The sequence below is a fragment of the Cricetulus griseus genome (assembly GCF_003668045.3).
Source record: "Cricetulus griseus strain 17A/GY chromosome 1 unlocalized genomic scaffold, alternate assembly CriGri-PICRH-1.0 chr1_0, whole genome shotgun sequence".
In the NCBI taxonomy this organism is placed as follows: Eukaryota; Metazoa; Chordata; class Mammalia; order Rodentia; family Cricetidae; genus Cricetulus; species Cricetulus griseus.
In genome coordinates this window covers 190953612-190977057 of record NW_023276806.1, presented here as the reverse complement: position 1 = coordinate 190977057, position 23446 = coordinate 190953612, and the positions used below count along the sequence as shown (strand labels likewise).

Below are 23446 nucleotides of genomic sequence, written 5' to 3'. Positions count from 1 at the left end.
TACTCAACTGGAGCATTAACCCCAAAGGAGGGAGCTCTAAGGAAATAATTAAGGTTAAAATAAATAGTAAAAGTCAAGCTTTGGGGACACTGAGATAGCTCAGTGAGAAAAGTTACTTGTCGCCGAGTCTGACAACCTGAGTTTGATCTCTGGGAGCCACAAGGTGGAAAGAGAGAACTAAATCCCATAAATTGTCCTCTGACCTTTACACATCCAGTGTGGAGTGCTCCTCCCTACACACACCAAAGATAGAATGATAGATAGATAGATAGATAGATAGATAGATAGATAGATAGATAATAGACAGAAGATAGATAGATAGATAAATAGATAGATAGATAGATAATAGATAGAAGATAGATAGATAGATAGATAGATAGATAGATAGATAGATAGATAGATAGATAGGGACATTTATAAAAAAGACATCAGAAAATGTGTTCATGTGTTCCTTCACCTTTCTCCTCTCTCCTCTCCCCTCATGAACACATAGAGAGAGATGGACTTCTCTTAGCTAGGAAGACATCTCCCCAGAGATCTAACCCTGTCATAACCTTGGTTTGGGATTTCTAGCCTCCAGAACAGGACAATGGCACTTTGTCGATATAGCTTCCTAAATGATACTCTATCCTTATCATCTGGGCCTCACCCAGGAGAGGGCTGGCCATCACTTCCTATAACTTGCTTCCACCTATCAGAGTGCCCATGAATCTATAACACAATGGCCTATGTCTGTGCTTCTCACCCATTAACTCCTAGAGAGTAGAAATTGTGTCTTATCGGCATCCTTGTGTTATTTCTCTTGCTCTGAAACAGCACCTGCCCAGAGACAGTTGGTGATTAACAAATTAACTCATCAATGAAAAGACTAGAGTTTTGCCTCAGAGTTTACACATGGACATTCATGTGTGCAGCTATATGTGCTTGGGTATTATCTTAGTTAGGGTGTTTATTGCCATGAAGAGACACCAAGACCAATGCAACGCTTATAAAGAAAACAATTAATTGTGGTGGCTTACAGTTTCAGAGGTTCAGTCCGTTATCATCATGGTGGGAAACATGGCAGCGTGCAGACAGACGTAGTACTCGAGAAGCAGCTGAGAGTCCTACATCTTGCAGACAACAGATGTTAACTGACTCACTGGGAGGTATCCTGAGCATAGGAACCCTCAAAGCCTACCCCCAAAGTGACATACTTCTCCAAAAAGGTCATACCCACTCCAACGAAGCCACACCTCCTAATAGTGCCACTCCCTATGTCATTATGGGGGCCAATTACATTCAAACTACCACAGGTGTCTACAAAGACCAATGGTTTATTTGCAAGGCTGACTATGGTAAATCAATCTTTTACACTCTAGTACAGAACTTTCTTCTATCCTCCAACTCCTCTTGAATTCTTACTGCAATTCTCACACAAAAAGAAACACCTTATTCCATTCTACACCTACATCTTCCTTTCTTTTCATTCCCTTTAGGGTACTTGGTGAGTGACCTCCCAACAAGTAGTTCCCTGTCAAACCCTGTAGGTGCCAACAACAAAGAAAATTAAAGTCGATATTTCTGCAACTCTCTTTCTCACACAACAAAATCTCAATGCACAGGCTGGCCCCCAGCATTTTGGGAACTCTGTGTAACTGCTGAACACAACTGCATACTTCCAGTTCATGATGGAGCCAAGAAACAAGATGAATATATCCACCTGAGAGAAGTAGGCTTGAGAGAAGAAGAAAAATAAAGTGTCATTTCAGGCTTCTAGCAGAGTGGTCACCTCTTTCCAAGTCTGAGCTGGCTCCCCTCTCTCCTCAGGGAAATCCAGCTACCTTTGCTTTCTCTCTTCCCAACTCTTTGTGACACTTTGCAACAAAGAGCTTGGACCTATATCTCTTTTTAAAATTTTCTTTGTACAAGAGGACCTCTTTCTTCACACACTTGGCCTACACATGTTCCCGAGAGGAAGCAATTTGGAGATGGCTACGAATCCACTTTGCTGCCCTCTTCCCCAGTTACAATTACAAACTCTTGGGAATGTTATCTGTGATTCCTAATCTTTCCACATCTGTATGGCTGCAAGGTCCCAAGGGGCCATAGGCTTCAGGCTCCCAAGGACTCATTTGTACCCCAACTCCACCCCCTCCCCAGGCAATTTGTAGCTCCGGAATCTGTATCTATGGGAAGAAGATGCAAGGGTCTCTCCATGCAGCTGGGAAGGGAAGAGAAAAGCAGCTGACCTCCAGAGCCACTTTTGCAAAGCTCTTTACATTAGACCAAGGAGAAGTCTGTGTCCCTCTCCAACAGTGCTGGTACTATTTTGGGATAGATCATGCTGGGCATGATGAGGAGATACGTAAGCCAAAACACCATTTATTTGTGATGCTGCCAGTGTCTCACTGTTCCCACTCAGGTACTTTGATCTGACTCAGAAAGGAGCGGTGGCATTCACCTATCTTTTTAAAGCATCTACGTTCTTATTGACAGACTCCCTGGGCAGTTACAGAAGAGGCTGGCAACATTTCCAGAACAAAAGACTTCTAAGAAATTCTTCACTAATTCATAGACATAGGCTGGGTAAAGAGGTCACATTAACATGAACACAGTCTCTCTCTCTGTCCCTCTCAGTCCTGCTCTGTTCCCCACCCCCCATCTTTTCCCTTAGGTACACACAAACTTGGAGCATCCCCAGAAAGGCATTCTTGACTGGCGCATGCCTCTCTGTCCATGAGTGAAAAATGTGACATCCTAGAACTAAAAACAGAAAAGCACACTCGTTGTGTCATTGTGGCATCTTCACTACCACAGTACACGTGATAATAAGGACCGAACAGGGAAATACCGGTGCCAGACAGAGGTAGAATAAGGCAATGCACCCTGAGTTCCCAGTGACCCAGCAGTCACCAGCCCTGTTCCTCCCTTTCTGAGTCAGCTAGGCCCACCTTACCTACTAATCTCTCCTGTCTCCCCTCTCTCCTTTCATTCCTTTCCAGTCATTGTGGTGACTATGGTGATTTCTGTAACAGCCAACACCCTGAGGGAAGAAATGGCATTTTCCAAAACTCTGGGCTTTTACCCAACCAACTCATTTCACCTCCCTCCCTCCCTCTGCCCCAAACCCTAGTCTTTGCCAGCAGCTTGTTGTCATGGTTACTCTAATCTTTATCTGTTTTGCTTGTTAAACAAGCTGGCTTTACCCCAACCCACCTCCTGGCTGCCCCTACCTCTGTGACTTCCCCCCTTGCCTCCATCCCTTTCTTCTTTTCTTGAGATGACAAAGGAAAGATGCAAACATTGCTGTTCTCACATCCATTTACCAGACTTCACTTGAACAGTTTCTCTTATGCTTCTGACAGAAAAGCACCACTCATGAGAGAAACCATACATGGCTGGAAACTAATTCTACACAGGTTCTAGAAATAGAGGAGAGGATGGGCATGGTGGGATAAGTCCACTAAGATCTGGCTTGGTTGGCCAAGAAACTGATTGTTAAAGCTCTTTAACCAATCTGGTGGGACATGCTGAGCCCACTCTGTTGGGGGAGCTACCTCAGACTCGGGCCCTGGAAGCTTTTTCAAAGATACAATCCTGCTCCCAAAGTCCTGTCATCACCAAGCTGGTCAACAGTATTAGATGTTCCTGCTCCTCCTCCTCCTTTCTCCCTCTCTTCCCTTTTCCCTCTTAAGTTCTGTCATGAGCACCTCATCAGCTCTCAGAGTTTTCCACAGACTTCTTTCCCAGGACTTCTGTTTTTCTCAGTCTGAATGTTCTCCTGCCCCCTTAGTAATCTGTTGACAAAAGACTTTAAATACCAAGGTGATGGGAGCCTATAGAATCTCTCATCTGGACTCCAGACCTTCTTATCTTAGAGGGTTAAGAGGTCTCCACATAAAAGCTGCCTGGATAGCTTGAACTCAACTTGAAAAATCTATCCTAAGGATCATACCTTCTATTAGGTCCCACCTGAAACTGGCAACATGAGTCATTTCTTCCTCACCTCTTATGATCTACAATACATCTAAGTCCTGACCAAGCCAACTGACTTGGCTTCCATTTCTCTTAAGACAACCTAAGCTTTTTGCTATTATCTTTTCCTTGGCCCATGTTATTTATGATGCGGACTGTCAAAAGTATTCTTTTCAAATCATCCCTTATCAGTATGGTATCAAAATAATCACATTTCTTCCTAGTTTTAAGCCTCCCTGGTCTATAATTTCACAAACTTACTTATGACTCTTCTGAAATAAACAAACCCCTTGCCTGGGTTCCACCTTAGAATAGAAACAAGATTTTTCAAAGCAGTGGCCTGAGAAGGCATTCCAATGATTAGGTAAGTGCGAACATGATCTTGTCTGTGCTAAGAAGGCATGATCTTCACCCTACAACTGTTCTTTCTTGAGGTAATCCATGGGTATTCCTCTCATTCCATAATCCGGTGGAACAGAACCATAAAGTAAGGGGAATATGTAGCCTCTCCCCTGTTTTACTTCTCAGTCACTGATGACCACTGATGACCACTGATTTCCCAGCTATCCAAGGTCTCACTGCTCCTGCATTCCGTGACATCATGCACGCCCTCAATCTATGATGCCAAAACTCCTCCACATTTCTCTGAAACTATTCAAATTAGCCTTTGCCAGTGCTTTAAATGCTCAATATGCCTCATGAGTCCCTCAAGTCTTCACACAACTCATTTTATCTATGCCACAGCATCCTGGGCTTACTTTCATCAAGAACACTACCTGTCTCTTGTTATCCCTGCCTTGGCCCATGTATCTCCTAGCCTTAGCACATAGTCTAGTTTCTGACAATAGGGAGTTTAGCATTGTGGCCTGAAGGACAAAGAATGAGTACGTTAAGATTTAGCTCCACTGTCCCAACCCACCCAAGGTATTCATTATCCCTCCCAACTTTGTGCTATCTAAAGCTTTGATGCCTATGTTCTCTTGAACTAATCTAAGCTACTTATTAAGAAGACACATTTGCAGAAGGACACAATATCCATATATGAAGAAGTCCCTGGTGAGGCACTAGTTTCAAGAGGTATGACGTTTTTATACCTTAGAAGGCATACTAAGTACTTCCCCAAGCATTTCTTGTCTTTTTTTAAGCACCAGTGACCATTGTCAAAAGTGTCATGTTTCTGAGGCACTGGAGAAGTTATGCACAGGGGGATGAAACTCCAGCTGCTTTCATACTATTACATGCATCAGTCTTGCCAGAACAATTGGCTGGGAAGTGAACTTATGTAGAGAGGTTGTCAAATGTCTAGCTAAGGTCCAGGTACACCATGGCTACTGTATTTATTCCACATAAGGCTTTGTGACTTTCAATTTCCTGAAAATAAATCATTCTACCTGGGCTAAACATTCTCAGTGGGCCAGTATTTCAATTCAGGCATCATTTGCCTTCTGACCCAAGAATTCACAGTGTCTCATAACCTGTTCAAGACCATTGTGATGGAAATGATATAAGACTCTCTATTCTTCATTTGTGATATCCACAGCCATGCAGTTTTTGAAGACTTAAAATATATTTGCCTACCTTAGTAACCTTCTGGCTATTATCCCATTTAGCATCCTTGATTCCCCAAAGAACCTTTATGGTCACTCAATAGCTTTTCTCTGCCACTTAGGGTATAACTCATTCCTAAAAAAAAAAAGTCCTAAATCCTGGACCTCAGGCTCTATCTTCAGAGACACTCCAGAATTCCAGAAAAGCACTATCTTTCCCCTGGACTGTAGAGATCTAGGGTGTACCCTAATGAATCTCCTGTCTCTGGTGAAATCCTTACCTTTCCCTCTCCAAGAATGAGATGGTAGGTGGTAAGGGTGAATAAAGGAAGGGGCTTTATTTACATGGGAGTGACAGCTCTAACAGGTAGAGGGGTCACCATGTGGGAGTAATACCCCAAACAGGAAGATGCATGGTCTTAACTCAGTAATTGTGGGATAGCAGCCAGCAGGCTGCCAGCAAGTATGACAGCTCCAGGCTCAAGATCTGGAGAAATTTCCACCCTCTTGTCATAACTGTAAAGGCAACAAGAGTGGCCTGGACCTGAAGAGCAGATACAGGAGGGAAGTGGCAGGTTGCCTCCCGGATCTGGCCTCTCTCTGAGACATGGGTAGTATTGCTACATCCGTTTTAAGACATTGAAGGTGTCAGGTACTGGCTGGTCAGACACTATCACTGACACAGGTCCTGGTCCAGAAGGCATTTAATAACTTCATTTAGATGCACACTTCAGCTGTGATGGGGGTCACTCAAAATACTCCAGCATGTGTGTTTCAGAAAGCTGTGCAGCCCAAGCTCAGGACACCATTGTTCTCATAAGCCTGAACACACACCAAGATCAATAGTCCAGGTGAACAGTTGGATTCTAGATTACTTTTATCACTCATAAGGAACTTTGATAGGTGAGAAAGGGTGAGAATTATCTTTATTGTCTTCCTTTGTACTTGTAAAATAAGGTAAAGAGGGCTGGAATAGCTCACACTTCACTATTCAACTTCTTTTACAGGTTCCCTACCACCAGCACAGTACTTAATAAGAACCTCCAAGCTCACTTAGCATACGCCACCCAACCAGAAATGCCAGCCAGACTGAATAGAGTTCCTGCCAGCCCTGCTTAAATGCCTCCCACGGCAGTCCATTTACCAATTCCATGAGGTAGCTCATGCCTAGCCACAGTGCCCATTCACAGGACAGACCTTCCTCCAGCTTGACTTGGGCACCAAAATAGCCCCATTGCCACCTGTTGGCCTGGACATTTACTAAGCCCCTTACTATGGTCTGAATGCCCCACCCAAACTCACCATGAGGTTTAATCACCATTGTAAGGTCCTAAGAGGCAGACACAAAGCAGAACTCTCAAGAGGTGATAAGGGCATTGCTATCATAGACAGGTTCACCCTTATACAAATCAGTGAGTTTATCTCTAGAGTTGGTGTGTTAAGGAAGCACTGTCCTTTGCTATCCCTCAGTTGCTATGTGATGCTTTGTGCAAGTCCAATACTCTACCAAAAGTCCCCACCAACAAGAAGGTCTTTAACAGAAACAGTAGCCTGCCCTGGAACTTCCCAAACCCCAGGAATGTAGGTTGAATAAATCTTTATTCCTTATAAACAATCCAGATGCAGAAAGAAAGACAGATGAGGGTGGCCATATTAGTTCCACTGCAAAAGACACACTTAAAATGCCTTATTATGGCATGTAGATGGCCACAGTCTCACAGCCACCTCCTACCTCTGCAGCAGTTCTGGCCACCACTCTCTGCTACCACCACCCAGAAGTTATCCCCTCTCCATTTTACCCATGAGGGTATTGAAGCTCAGAGAGTAAGGAGTTCACCTAAAATTCCACAGCTAATGAGACAGTTTTGTTTTACATCTAAATACACTCAGTTCTTTCCATGGTTTCTCTTGAGATATGCCCCCAAACCCTCCTGCCCCTTGCTAACAGTCCTTCTCTGGAAAACTTTTATCTTCCCTGTGTCATAAAAGGTTCATGGGTCAGCAAACACAAGGTTCCAGGTGTGACCTAACCATTTGAATGGGGAAGTGTGCTGCCTATCACTATCTATTATGGTTCCATCACCCCAGCTTCAGCTGTAGTGCTCTCATCAAATTCCCTGGCTCGCATTGAGCCTCTAGTCAGAGGAAACCTCGCAGTGTCTTTCTCGACTAGGAATTCTGGCAATAGATGCCTCTGCCCCCATCATTACCATTGGTGTTTTTATTCCAAAATTAGATTTCACACCTATCTTTTTGAAATGTCATCTTGTTATTTTTAGTCCAGCTGTCCAGCACATCCAAGTCATTTGGGGACATATTTTTTTGTCACCAATCACATTGGCCATTCTTCACGGCTTTGTGAGTGCCACAAATGTGATGAGCACTTCACGTGCATTCTTCAAACTTGCTGGAGAAATCACTTTCCAGAGCAAGGCCTCAGCACCCCAGGATGACTCACTGGAGATGGCCCTTAGCCTTCCAGAGCTTTCCCGTCACAGCCAGCACTTGTCCAGGTTTAAAGCCATTGCTACACTGGTCCTCCGAACAGTGAGTGAACCAGGGGTCCTCCTGGAGGTTACAAGGCTGAGTACCACATTATTTACTGGACAGTGCAGCCAAATATACCTCAGGCTTGCAAGGACCAAAAGAGAAGAGTATGATATCCAGGTTCCCAGGAAGACTGTGAAGTCCCAAACCATGCTGCCTGCTACTACTACTGACTAAGGAGAGAAAGGCAGGGTTTCATCTCAGAATTCACCCCACAGCCTCAAGCAGGTTCCTGAGAGAAGCTATACCCATACTTTAGGCTTTAAGTCAGCATGGCGAGGTATGTCTTCCAAGACTCTGAGAAGCCAAGATGGGAGAGTCTCTGGACACCAAATCCACTTCCTGAAGAAACCTGACTCTCTTCCTCTCTGCTTGACACATTCAGACAGGAGGAGAAAAGAGCTGGCGACATCACTGAAGACTGAGAACCCTGAGACAAAAGGAAGGAATAAGGATGGCACCCAATGCCAAAGTTCAAGGAAGATGGCAAATGATGCCATGCTATTATTCTGAGACCATCATCCACGGTCTCCAACGCAGCCGGGAAATGAAGCAAGCTCCAAGAAATAACCCTCCTCTGTGGTGGTGTCCTCAGGCTCTCGCTAACCACGGCATCTTGTTTTTCTCTAGTCCCTTCCCAAACCCCAATCTAATGAAATTCCACACAGAAAGAGAGAAAAGGATGGTGACATCGACCAACCGGGAAGAGATTTCATCAGTCTTCTAGAAAGTAGAAGGAATAAACAAGCCCCCACTCACCTGTTAACACAGGAAAGCTAGGCTCTCAGAGTGGGGAGAGGCAAACTGGTTCCTAGGCAGAAGAGAGAACACCCCACCACACACACGCATGCATGTATGCACTCATTTGCACACACAACACACACACACACACACACACATGCATGTATGCACTCATTTGCACACACACACACACGCACGCATGCATGTATGCACTCATTTGCACACACACACACACACACACACACACACACACACACGCATGCATGCACTCATTTGCACACACACACACACACACACACACACACACACACACACACCCCTTCCCTCTCAGGACAGGATGGGAAGACCTGTAGGTTATAAAAGTGACCACAAGAGAAAGGAAGAAGACATCTATAGGAGTGGAGTGGAAAGGAGGGCAGCTGAGTACATGTGACTAAAAGCAGATGGGAGGACTTACTTGGGAAGAGGAGGAGGGGGATCAGGAGAGATGGGAGAGTAGTGGGGGGGTGGGGCTGAATAAGAACAGAGTGCAATAATGACTGAGTAGGAAAAGGCCACGATGAAACCCATTACAAACTAAATCAGACACTTACAAAAGAAAAGCTGTGAGAGCAGTCTCTAGGAACTAGGGACACAGGAGAGAGAGCTTGCTCAGTCTAAAAAGAAGGACGTGACCAGGGAAGCAGAATCAGTCACTAAAGCGCTTGCCAGGCCAGTACAAGGACCCAAGTTCATATCCCTTCCACGAAGTAAGGTAGGACACACTTAGAATTCCAGCACAGTGGAAGGAGCTACAGGGTCCCTCCCTGGGGCTCACTAACCAGCCTGGTGTCACGCTGGTAAGAGAATCCATCTCAAAAACAAGGTGGGGAACATCAAAGAAGAAAGCGAGCCTCGACCTCTGACCTCCACATACACGTGTGCCTACAGATACAATCGTGTACAGCCACATGTCAATTCAAATGTAGCTCCTACAGCACCTGCAACAGGTACATAGCTCCAGAAACAAGTCTGGAACATTCCATAACAGGAAGGACTCACAGATGACGCCTCTGATGTCACTGCGCAGGAAAACCATCACCAGTACCTGAACCTCGGGCCATCGGCAGAGTGCCTGCCAGCTCCTGCAGCCTCCTCACCCCGTGACTGACAGCAGCTGACCCACATGGGAGGAAAGCCACTTAAAATGGAAGGCAGGAACACATCGCACAACAGGGAAGAAGAAAGCAGAAGGCGACCAAAAGGGCAGGCCAGAAATAAGGAGTCACTCTCGAGATGGGGGAACAGGACAGAGCACGAAGAAAGGTCACGTGGCCTTTCTGAGTGCAAACCCAAAGAACTGTGGGGTTAAAGCAGAGAACATCAGAATGTCTCACTAAGCAGGATTCCTAAAAGAAATAAAAACAAAGAAATGACAACAAATCCATGTGACTCCACTACAAACAGCCTTTCTCGAAATCATAACAATCATCCACATGTCTGCAATCCCAGCACTTGGGCTGAAGAAGGAAGATCATGAAGGAAGTTCCAGGCCTACACAGACAAGAGTCATCTTTTTAAAACATGTAAGTAAGCCAGATGTGGTAAATCACATCTGTAATCCCTCAAGCATCTGAGGCAAGACCACTGTCACAATTTGAGGGTGAGTTTGAGGTGAGTACAGACTACAGAGTGCAACCCCATCTCAAGAAAGAAAGAAAGAAAGAAAGAAAGAAAGAAAGAAAGAAAGAAAGAAAGAAAGAAAGAAAGAAAAAAGCAATAACCAACTAAATAAATACTGAAAGTGTTAATAACATAGATTGTCATGGTTAAAAGCAGGGTCTAGTGCTGTGGGATAATCCTCTGCACACTGTGGGATGTGCAGAGGATTATCCATGTGGGATGACGCTGGGATTGGTGTGAGAAAGAAGATGACTTCCTAATAGCTGAACAGGATGAGGTTAGGCGGGAGAGGCAAACTGAGAATGCTGGAAGGAAGAAGGGTAGAGTTGGGAGGTGCCAGCAGACACAGAGAGAAGCAAGATAGACATTGCCATACTGAAAGAATGTACCAAGCTATGTGGCAAAGTGTAAACAAAAATATGGATTCAGTGAAAATGTGACAGTTAGCTAGTAACAAGCCTGAGCTATTGGCCAAGCATTTGTAATTAATATTAAGCCTCGGAGTGGTTATTTGGGAAGCAGCCACTGACACGGGAAAACTCTACCTACACAATAGAGTGTAGGTAGTTTTACTGAAGTAAAGCACCATCATTATTTCCTATGTGACTTTAGAGCAGCAGTTTACACTGTGTGGGTGAACAGGATGTGCTTGCTACCGAGTCCATACATGTCTCAGCTCTTCAACACTGTATTACATTTGCTCAATAAACGTCATCTAGTACTTAATACGTCACAAAGCAACGCAGTCCAAGTAATTGCTCATGAATTCAACAAGTCTCATATAATGCCACAAGGAAGACAGAGCGGAACTGTGTTTGTTGGACATGAGGATCTCGGTTTCAAATCTCACCATGCATAGAAGGAAGATAGGTCATACATGATGTAATTATAAGACAAACAGGATGTAGAAACACAGAGTTAAGTAAATGCCAAAGAAGTAACAGGGGGAGTTTGCCAAGGAGAACAAAGCTCCATAATAGGGAGAGGATGGGCATGTTTATGTGAATTGCTTATTTTTATAGCCATTTAAAAACACACATATTTAAGCTACAAACCAGGGGTAACGAGAGATGACTTGCACCAGACAGTTTCTGAAAAAACGAAGGTCTGACTCAGAGCAATATATATATATATATATTAATAGAAAACTCAAAAGACTTCATAACACACAAAAGTTACTTCCACACAAAAGTAAGCAGAGGGCTTGTTTCCAAGGAAAAAGGAGCAGGTGGCTGGAGCGAGTGTCCCAGCTTGGGGACAGAACTGAGCTGTGTCTTCTGGCACAAAGTGCCCTAAATTTTCTCTCCTCACAAATTCCTTAAGACCTTAGAGCCCCCTCGCCTCTCATATTCCACCTCCCTACCTTAAACCACCTCCTTCCTGCTGGGGACAAAAGAAATTGCTACCGCTTGATTGAATGGCTGCTAAATTGTGTTCTGAAGTCTTTTGAGTTTTCTATTAAATGGCCCATGTTCTGGTTTCATCAGAAAAAAATGAACTCTTGCAGAAAAAGCATTGCTTTTTGGAGATGATCTGTTGGCACTCGGTGTTCTGTCTGAGGCATGCTGTCACGGTCTTTGTGAGCGGTAGAAGAGGAAAATGCCAATCATGGAGAGAGATTTCTGAAGAAGGCAGATTGAAAAGAAAGTCAATTTTGTCATCTTTAAAAGGGGAGAGAGAGAAAAAGAAAGCAAAAGGAAAATGGGTCAGGAAATTCTGAAGAGAGATAGCATTTGTGCTCAGGGATTTAGAATTTTGATTCTGGAGTCCTGATTCATGGTGGTAATCACTTTCTGCTTCTATTGCTTGCAGGGGAGAAACAGAGGCAATGCAAGATGAACCAGAGAATGGAAAATACTGGAAGCTGCAGGGAGAACTGGCAAGGCAGCTGAGAGCAAAGATCTTCAGCGACGTTCTGCCCCTGTGCCTGCCTGAAAATGCAGAACTAGTGTGAAGACTATTTGAACCAGATAAATACGTTTAATGGGATCTAGAAACAATTATTTTCTAATCAGTCTAGGAAGACAAACAAAATTTTAAAAAAACCTACCACCAAGCACTGATTACTAAGAAATGTAACTTTCATAATAAAACGTATAATAAATAGGGCTAGGGATAGAGCTGTGTGCCTAGCATGTGTGAGGTACTGAGTTAAAACTCCCACTATAGAAATATATATTTATGATATTTATATTATAAATAAGTATATAAATATACACTTAATATATATTTCTTATATTTATGTGTTATATCGTAAATAAGTTATTATAAGTATATGTATAGATATATAGTTAATTTATTTGTATTATAAATAAATGCATATAATTATATATTTAAACATTACAAGTTTTTAATTAATATAAAACTTCAACATAAAATAGTCCTGAGTTACACTAAAAACAAAAAACCTTCTTTTAATCAATGTGTGTGAGGCAAACCTTAAATGAATAAGTAGTAGCTGGACTTTTATAGTCAACAGCTTCCATTTTGATATAATTTTTTTTGTTCCCATAGATTATGTCTATTTTTCTAACTACATCCCATCACTTTGCAGAAATCAAATGCTTTTTTAAGATCAGTAGTGAAGCACTCATCTACTAGATGAAATAAGAGTCATGCCTCACCATATGGATGATGTGAAAAAAATCACAGACCCAGACTGGAGAGAGAGAGCTCAGTGAAGAGCATCTGCAGCTTTCCCAGAGGACCCTGGTTTTGTTCCCAGCACTCACACGGCAGGCAGCTCACAGCACATCTAACTCCAGCTCCAGAGGATTCGATGCCCTCTTCTGGACTCCATAGGCACCTGCACACGCGCGCGCGCGCGCGCGCGCGCACACACACACACGCGCGCACACACACACACACACACACACACACACACATAAAACATAGGGAGCTGTAGAGATAGCTCTGTGGTTAAAAGCACACACTACTCTTTCAGAGGTCCTAGGTTCAGTTCCTGGCAGCTACGTGGTTATTCACAACCATCTGTAATTCCAGTTCTAGAGGGTCCAATGCCTCTCTGACCTCTTTGGATATTAGGCTCTCTTCTAGTACATGTACATATATGCATGGTATACACACACACACACACACACACACACACACACACACACTATCCATACATGTAAAATAAAATAAATGACTCTAAAAAATACTTCTAAAAATTTCCAAACCCATAAAATTAAGTAACCCAAATTGCATTTCATAGACACAAAAATAAATATTCTACTGAGTGAGAGGAATTTCTACAATGTTTTGCTTTGTTTTAGGACAAATTCTCACTATGTATGCCAGGCCAGCTTTAAACTCTCAATCCTTTTGCCTCAGCCTCCAGAGTGCAGGGACTGGAAGCAGATACCACCACACTTAACTCTCATCAGAACTATAATGATATCATTTCCTAACAATGTTTTTTGAGACAGGGTTTCTCTGTGTAGCTCTGGAGCCTGTCCTGGAACTCACTCTGTAGACCAGGCTGTGTAACATAAGGTTTTATTGGCCTGGCTATGTCCCACTGCCCTTCTGTGCCCCAAAGAAATACGCAGATACTAGTTATAAAGCTGTTGGCCTTTTGGCTAAGGTTTCTTATTTGCTATCTCAGTCTTAATTATTCACCCATTTACTAATAATCCATGTAATTCCACATGGCCGGGCCTCTTACTCCATTGGGGTCTACATCATGTCCGCTCAGCATCTCCGCAGAAAAGAGAAGAGGGCAGGGGAGGGCAGGGGAGGGCAGGGGAATGCAGGGGAGGGCAGGGGAGGGTAGGGGAGGGGAGGAGGATTTCCTGTTTGTGCCTGCTGCATCACTCCTGCCTGGATAACATGGTGATTTCTCTTTACTACATTTCCCAGAATCCTCCTCAACGCCTAGTCCCACCTATCTTGCTTCCCTATTGGTCAACAGTGCTTTATTCATCAAACATATACACAGAAGAACATTCCCCATCAAGGCTGGTCTCAAACTCACCTGCCTCTGCCTCCTAAGTGCTGGGATTAAAGGCGTGCGCCACCACTGCCTGGCTCCTAACAATGTTTTAAACCAGCATGGTTTTTCAGAATGGCAGTACTATGATCATTGAGGTAAATACCTTACCACTGAACAGCCTCAACAGCTTCATTGGCTGTAAGTCTTGTTGGAGAACCCAAAGGCCTCAGAGCCACAGACACCTACAGCTCACCTGCATTGAGCTGCTGCCAACTCAAATTGAGGATCACTTTCTAGTAAGGTGAAATTGCTCCTGGGTACACTGTAATTGCCAAAGGGCAGGAAGTTCTTGGTGTCAACACAGGAATTTCAGCTGTGGGCTTCTGGAAACAAACAGCATTTGTACAGTGCCTTGCTTTGATCTATGGATTAGGAAGCTGTGCACTCATGTTAGGAAAGGAAGCTAATAAATAAAATGATTGGTTTTCCTGCCCCTTCTCTGCAGTGTCCCGCCTTCTTCAGAAACTTCCCATGTTCGAAAAATTAAGAAGACAAGAGAAACTCATCTATTATTTTTCCACTAAGTTAGACAGAGAACACAGTTGAGATACAGTGTGGATGCTCACAATATGGCTTGGTGGCTAACAGCACTTGTCCCTCTTATGAGAATCAGAATTCAGTTCCCAGCACCAACATAGAGTAGCTCATAACTACCTGAAACTCTGTTTTCAGGAGATCTGATGCTGTCTTCTGGACTCTGCAAGTAAACACACACACTAAAACTTAAACTAAATCTTTTTTTTCAAGTATGAACCAACTTTGTATTAGACACTGTCTTTCAATGGTCAACTCTAACTTGCCAACTGACCTGCGAACTCCTAAGAGTGAGCGCTCTTCTCATTGATACCTGAGCCTGGGACAAGCAGAACAACACCTAGCAAAATACTCAAGAGAGTTCCCCTAAACCAAACCAAGCCTATTTGAGGAAAGGAAACACACACACACACACACACACACACACACACACACACACACACACACACCAAAGCACTTCTCAAATGTTCATAGACAAAAGCATGCAAGCAGAACGTTTATTCAGGACAAGTCTAAGCCCCAAACCCATGCCCTCCTCTCTCTACAGAAGGCAACCACTCTTCACTGTGAAATTTTGCTTTGAAGGTTTCATCACATTTATTGCTAATGCAACAAAAAAAAAAAAGAAAAAGAAAAAGGATGCCAGTTCCAAATTATTCATGTCTCTTTACTTAAATAGGGCCAAAATATTTGGAAACACTGTCGGTGGTTATTCTGAGTAGTTGTATTCATACATGAAACAAACGGAGGCTTCTGTTTTCAGACGCCATGAACAGAGGCATGGGGATGAGCTTTCCTTCCCCCACTTGGGATGGAGATGCAGAGAGGCAATGTGACCCTAGAATTAGTGGAGACACACACATCAAAAAGAGACAAGGCAGTGGGGACAGGAGGGATGAGTCAGGGTCTCTGGTAGAAGAAGCTGTTTTGCTAAAGGAGAGGGTGGAACCCCAGAACAGACCTGTCCGTCTTCCCTTTCTTTCTGCCTGAGCAAGATGGGACCCATTTTTAAGGGCACTGAGCAGCTCCACATTCTTAGGTAGACTCCTCTCATTTGAACCAGTAAAAACATTATGTAAAATACTCCATTTGATTACTTATAATAACGTATTTTATAATAACCAAAGCAAATGCATAAAATGATGCGGAGCAAACGGTGGTAAGAAAATCCTTTCGAAGACTTGACAATTGGGGACATCCTCACATAGCTCAGGGTGAATAAATACAAGAGATCACTGTGATGATGTTAGTAAACTCTTTGGGAAGAAAACTAATCCCTTCCTTTGGAGAGCCAGTCTCTGAAGGGATGCCCTGACTGCTGGAAAAGGTTGGACCCCTGAGGTGTAGAGTTTAAAGGACACCCTGTGATAAGCCCCCATAGACTCAGAGAGCACCCACAAGATGCTAAACAAGGAGCTGTTTCAACAGACAGCTGTCAGGGAAAGAGACCTAGATGTGCTGGCTCCCACCTGTAACCCCAACATTCAGGAGGCAGATGCAGGAGGATCACCTCTACTTCTAGGCCAGCTTTGACTACATAGTTCTAGGGCATCCTGGAATACAGTGAGACATCCTATCTCAATTCCTTCCTGTCTCCCAAACAAAAAAAGATCAGTTCTGAAAGATTCTATCCACATATCCATATTTACATACTTCCAGAAGACCGCACTCTGGTTAAAATAGCAGAGAAACCCCAAGGCCTACAAAGAAAAGTAAATGAACCCAAACCTTAGAAAGATGGACACAGCGCCTAATACTTCTCAAACATCCAAACATTTCAAGCCTTTTGCTAAATCCGAGTTCCCCCTCATTACAATACTACTTTAAGCATCATTTACACTTTACAGATAAGGAAACTGAGGATCACAGAGACCCAAACAGTAGCAGTGCCTGATTCTAAGGCACTGCCAAGAACAGCAGAGGTTTGTAAATCTAAGCCCAACAGCATTGGCTACAGACTACTAAGTCTTCCCAGTAAGTCAGTGTGGGTGAGACTGTCTGAACTCTGTTACTTAAGCTTTCTCTTTTTGGGGGGTTGGGGGGAAGGGCTGTGAGACTAACACAAGTATTTTCAAACATTACTAAATTCTAGTTAAAAGATCCTTAATCTTAAAAAAATAAAATAAAAAAGAAGGGATTTTGAGAGCCCATCCCTTGTGAAGGGATGCTCTCTTGACCTGGACACATGGGGAAGGGCCTAAGCCTGGCCCAGGATGATGTGGTGGACTTTGGGGAGCCCCTTTTGAGGGCCTTACTCTGCCTGGGGAGTAGAGGGGAATGGCTACGGGCAGGTGGGATGTTGGGGGGAGGGGAGGGAGAGGGAGAAGGGATTGACATCTGAAGCAAGCTTGTTCCTAATTTGAACTAATAAAATAAAATAAAATAAAATAAAATAAAGTGACTCAAAAAAAAGATCCTTAAAATCCAAATGAAACTTTTTCAGTCCTCTCCAACTGAAAAAAAAAAAAAAAAAGGAGAAACAAACAAACAAAACCTCTTCTGAGTGATTCAGTACTTATGACTACCCTGCCTGTGGAAATCTGGGCTCTGAACTGTTGCCTCCAACTGCCAGTCCTTGAAGGATTATGACACAGGGCCCCCAACCACCCAGCGACCCTAGGGAGTAACCCAGCACACTGAGCAGATGCATTTTCAAGGGGGAGAAGGGAGAGTTATCCCTATCTTAAAAAACACAGGACAGAGGAGATGGCTCAGCAGGCAGAAGCACCTGCCACCAAGCCTGGGGGGGCTAAGCTTGATTCCCAGGACCTGCCAGTGCAGGGAGAGAACTGGCCCCAGAGTCATCCTCTGACCTCACATGTGTACCAGGGCAGGTATATTCACACACACACACACACACACACACACACACACACACACACACACACACACACACACACAAATGTAATAGAATACAAATGCTACATTTTTCAAAAAGGAAGCAGTGAAGTCCCAACAGCATTCCCTAGAGATCACGGGTGTGTGCGTGGTGGTGGTGGGGTGGCTACATCTAGACTCTATAAAGGTTTCCATATTGACTGGAGAAGTTGTAGATAATCTGAGCACCATTATAAATGTTTTCACACTAGAAAGAGGAAATCACATTAGCTGCCGTTTCCCTGACTGGTTGGTTCGATAAAACTCTCACATGGGTCAGGCGAGGGGAGATTTTTCTCAGAAAGTTATGCTTCCACGGAATTCCCATGGACCACACCTCCAGTGCTGAAGTTCTCCCTCTGTCAGAAATAAAACTAGAAGGTCTGCTTTCTTTACACATCAGTGAACTGCATGCCCTCCCCTGTTCATGTTCATGTGTGGGCAGCACACACATGTGCCATTATTCCCTACCCCCTTCAGACAGAGACAGACAGACAGACAGACAGACAGACAGACAGACAGACAGACAGGCAGGCAGAATGGAACTCAAACCTCCGGCCAGTCCAGGGGTGCTTTTCTTTCCAGCGATCCCACATGTCTGACTTGCCGCAGCAGCAGAGAGCTTCAGGCCCCTTTACCAAGAGGCACCTCTTCCAAGACCACCTGGCTGGTGGGCAGACATGGCTGCCACATGGGACTATAGCTCTAGCTTGCCTCGCCCCCTCCTTAAGGGACCCTCTTCTCTCCCCAGGTCCCTGTATGAAATGAAGGTGGGGTGTTACAACTGAATGGGAGCCGAGAGTCATGTTTTCTGTGACATCATGGGACCATTATTATTGGCAGCTGTTTCTTCAGAAACAAGCAAGCCCATCCACCACCGGCGTCTCTGAATGCGTCTCAAGTGTTCCATTCAGCAGGTTTTCCAGGCAGGTCTCCTCAAGTTGCTTCTGTTTAACACACAGCTGGCTCAGACTCACAAGCTTTCTGACTCACACTGTGTTTTGCCCCCCCCAGCTCCTTTTCATGCTAATGTGTGTCCAAAGAGCATTTTCTCATCTCATATAAAGATGGGGAGCGGCTTCAGGATGAAGATGAGCAGTCTTGATCCTGACTTCTCAGGGACACGTGCTGTGCTTGCAAGCTTATGAGGACAGTAAGGAACCAACACTCCCGAGCCCTCTTTGAAGGCCGAAGATACTCCTCACTCTGGGCAAGCAAGCACTGGCCCCTCTCTAACTCTCCTCACTTTCCTCACAGACCACTCTCGTGATACCCCTTGCTTGCCTACCCACACTCTCTGGCCAGAAAGGTGGGGTACATAGACATCTAAGTTAGTTGTAGAATTCACCTGAGTGTACCCACATTTGCCTTGGAACTTCTATCTCTAGGAGATACTAAAGTACACATCAGTGCAGGTAACACAGGGTGTGTGTACATTTCTTGTAGGTGAATAAAGTACTGATCTTCCTGTACACTGCAAACTGGTCATTCCTCTGCTATAACCCCACCCCACAGCAGTCTCCACTGAGCTACAGAGAGATGCTGAGGGGATATGATATGTGGGCACCATGACTTATAACACCAAAGCACTAGGAGAAATTAAATAGTAAAGCGCTTTACAAATAAATACATTATATAGATTATAGGATAATATCCTGCCATAAGGAACAATGAGGTGTATCATACATACATACATACATACATACATACAATCAAGTGGAGCTGGAGAGTTGGTTCAGCAGTTAAGAGCACTGACTGCTCTTCCAGAGCACCTGAGTTTTGTTTCCGGCACTCACATGGCAGCTCACAACCATCTATGACTCCAGGTCCAGAGAATCTGACTCCTCACTTGATTTCTATGGGCTCCTATACACACATGATGCACACAAATAATTTAGGCATGTGCGCGCACACACGCACACCATTAGATAAACATTGTGTAAGCAACAAAAATGTATTTTACTTTGTGTGTGTTGCAAGTATATACCACATGTGTACAGGTATCCCCAGAGGCCAGAAGAGAATGTCAGATCCCCCTGGAAGTACAGGCATTTGTGAACCACACAATGCTGGGAACTGAACCTAGGTCCTCCAGAAGAGCCGCAAGTGCAGTGAAGCACCGAGTGCCAGCCACCTCTCTAGCCCCCAAAATGTACCCTTGAATGAAAGAAGCAAAGAACAGCACACCACAGAGCCTGCTGCTTGTTAATTCAACGCATGAATCACTGTGCAGATTGATCTGTTTTGCTGTTTTAAATCATGGTTGATATGGAACTATCAATTAGCTAGAGACAGCCACATCATCAAACAAAGGACCAAACCAGCTAAGAATGTAGAATTCATTAGACAGATGTGGCAAGCCGCTACCTTTAACTTGGTTCCCCGGGTAGGCAGTTAAGCTAATTTCAGTTTACTGAGATAATAAAAGAACATGTTTTTAAATGCTCGATTTTCTATTTACATATTTCATCATTTCGGTGTTCAGTGTTTTCACAGTCACCTTACTGTGTGTGTTCATTCATGGAGACTTAGAGAAAAACATGGAAAGATATACAACTTAGGAAGTGGTAGAGTTCCCACTACGCCTGGTGCTGGGCAAGAGGTGTATTTGGAGCAGATGTAGTTAAAGAAAAAGCTTTTCTTTTTCTTTTTCTAGTCTCTATTTCATGTGAATAAGGCACTTATTATTGATATATCATGTTACTTAGAGAGGAGATGATGGGGGATGTTCTTCTGTATATATGTTTCTGTTACTGGTTGATGAATAAAACACTGATTGGCTAGTAGCCAGGCAGGAAGTATAGGTGGGACTGCTGACCAGGAGAAAGCTGGGAAGAGGAAGGAAGAGAGGAGACGCCAGGAGACGCCACGCTGCTGAAGGAGTAACGTGCCAGATTACGGGTAAGCCACAGCTTTGTGGCAATGCATAGACTGATAGAAATGGGTTAATAATTAAGAGAGAGCTAGCCAGTAAGAAGTCTAAGCCATCAGCCAAACAGTTTAATAATTAATATAGTGTCCATGTGTTTATTGGGGGCTAAACATCAACATGGATATCAACCATGATTATCTCAAGGGAACTGCAATAAAGAAGTCAACTACAGTGTTTTTTAAGAATGGTATGAAAAGCCTTTGAGGTAAGTGAGAAGTTGGAGAAAGCAGGTTTTACATAGGTGAGGCTCAAAGCGGTGTTGTCGAGGTCTGTTTCAGGCAGTGGTTCTCAACCTGTGGATCACAACATCTTTGCAGATCGAATGACCCTATACAGGAGTCATCTAAGACTATCGGAAAACACAGTTATTTACACTATGATTCATAACAGTACCAAAATTACACTGATGAAGTAGCAACAAAAATAGTTTTATGGCTGGGGGTCACCACAACATGAGAAATTGTATTAAAGGGTTACAACATTAGGAAGGTTGACAGCCACTGGTTTAAGGGAAAATGGAAAAGAAATAGAAAATAATGAGATAATCACCAATTATTAACGAAGCTCCTAGCCAAGTGTGGTGGCTCATGCCTGTGACTTGGGAAGCTGAGGCAGGAGAATTGCTGCAAGTTCAAAGTGTGTCTGGCCTCCAACCTGAGTGAGAACTGCCTCAAAAAGCTGAAAAAAGTTAACGTTTTTAACTCAATAGAAATGTGTCTGTGCATGTGACTACTGACTGGTATATTTTCTGAAGTGTCTGGAAGACCGGCCTCTGGGCAGCTGAGGCACTTGCATGGGGATTTCATGCTAGTATTTAATATACAGTGTCACAAGTAAAAGGGATGAAAGAAATCACTTGGAGATGATTGGACACCTAAAACTTACAGGGCTCCATAACTTCCCCATACAATCTGTCAGACAAGGACTTACATCCTTGGAGGGGGTATGTCACTGAGGATGGGCTGTGAGGTTTCAAAAGCCCATGCTATCCCAGTTAGAGCTCTCTCTGTCTCTGTCTCTGTCTCTGTCTCTGTCTCTGTCTCTGTCTCTCTCCCTCCCTCCCTCCTTCCTCCCTTCCCTCCTCTCTCCTTTCTGTCTCCCCCTTTCTCCTTCCCTCCTCCCTCCCCCCTCAGCTACAAGCCCTCAGCTTCTGCTCCAGCACCATGCCTGCCTTCCTGCCGCCATATTCCCCACCATGATGACTGTGGACTCTGGAACCATGCTCTCCAAATCAAATGCTCCCTTTTATATATCGCCTTGGCCATGGTGTCTTATCAGAGCAACAGATAAGAACTCAGGTAGACAGTCAGAGAGCCTCCACATAAGAAGAGGTGATTCACAAGTTACTGGGTGTAACGATAAACTACACAGAGGAGGGGGAATAACAAAGGGCAAATCACCCCATGGGGGAGTTTTCCTCCAATCAGCTGTTCCTTAGAGCTGACGTCTGGAGAACTGTGGAGTCAGCCAGGCTGCAAGCAAGGGGAAGAAGGTTCAAGAACTTCTGTCAGGCCCCAAAACACAGGCAAGGAAGGGAGATTTGCAGGGATGCATGTGTCTCAAGAATACAAAAGGATTGTAATCAGAGAACACAGAAGAGAGGAACAAGGGGTCTGAGGGTCTGAATTTAGGATGGCATGCTCGATTAGCTAACCCGCCCCCCCAGCTACAAATACTTGTTTTTAAAAATGGTTTAAAGGACCACTACATCCCGGAGTTCAGCACCAACGTCCTCCACCACTGACACACCCAAAAGAAAGGCTGAAGCAGATACTAAAGGAGATAAAGCCAAGATGAAGGACGAGCCACAGAGAAAATCTGCAAGGTTGTCTGCTAAACCTGCTCCTCCAAAGCCAGAACCCAAGCCTGAAAAGGCCCCTGCAAAGAAGGGAGAGAAGGGCTCCTCCAAAGCCAGAGCCCAAGCCTGAAAAGGCCCCTGCAAAGAAGAGAGAGAAGGTACCCAAGGGGAAGAAAGGGAAAGCAGATGCTGGCAAGGATGCCAATAGCCCTGCAGAAAATAAAGACACCAAAATAGGCCAGGCACAAAAAGCTGAAGGTGCTGGAGATGCCAAGTGAAATGTGTGCATTTTTGATAACTGTGCACTTCTGGTGACTGTCCACTTTGAAATACTTTTTATCAAGTTTTATAAGAATGCAGAATTTGGGTTTTTGGTTTTGGGGGTTTTTTTTGTTTTGTTTTTTGTTTTGTCTTTTTGTTTTTTTAGCTATGTTGTTAGCACACAGAATACTTCATTGTTTTGGGGGGAAAGGATCATGTGTCACTAACAAAATTCTACTAAGCTGGATTAATGATGGTTGATAGAAAACATCTTTCCCTGACAATTTAGAAAGACTCCTCTTGGCTCAGGAGAGATGTCCTGGTGTTGACATATGTGGCCACCATGGCACAGAATGCCTTATTGTGTGGGAAAACTCCAAATTCATTTTTATATCCGTCCCTCCCCATACCATCAACATAGACTTAACTCCCTTAAAACCAGGGATCTGTTGAAACCTGGCACCTAACATTGGTTTTGTGGGTCTATTGGGCAATCTGGACTTTGCAGTGACACCATTGAGTGTCCTCAAAAGAGCAGCGGTTCCTTTTATAAAAGACTGTGGATCTTCAGACTGATAATTCTGCCGCTTTCATTT

General features: G+C 44.0%; 2 protein-coding genes across 4 annotated transcripts in view; one reads left to right on the top strand and one right to left on the bottom strand.

The window, feature by feature from the left end:
* Dgki (diacylglycerol kinase iota) overlaps positions 1 to 23446 on the bottom strand; it is a 434118-nt gene that overhangs the window by 343366 nt on the left and 67306 nt on the right. The window lies entirely within an intron of this gene.
* Positions 8324 to 22894, top strand: LOC103160456 (non-histone chromosomal protein HMG-17-like). Its single transcript, XM_035450619.1, has 4 exons — positions 8324 to 8331; positions 12267 to 12404; positions 22491 to 22665; positions 22724 to 22894. The coding sequence occupies exons 1-4, from the start codon at positions 8324 to 8326 to the stop codon at positions 22865 to 22867; spliced, it is 465 nt and encodes a 154-aa protein (XP_035306510.1). The 3' UTR covers positions 22868 to 22894.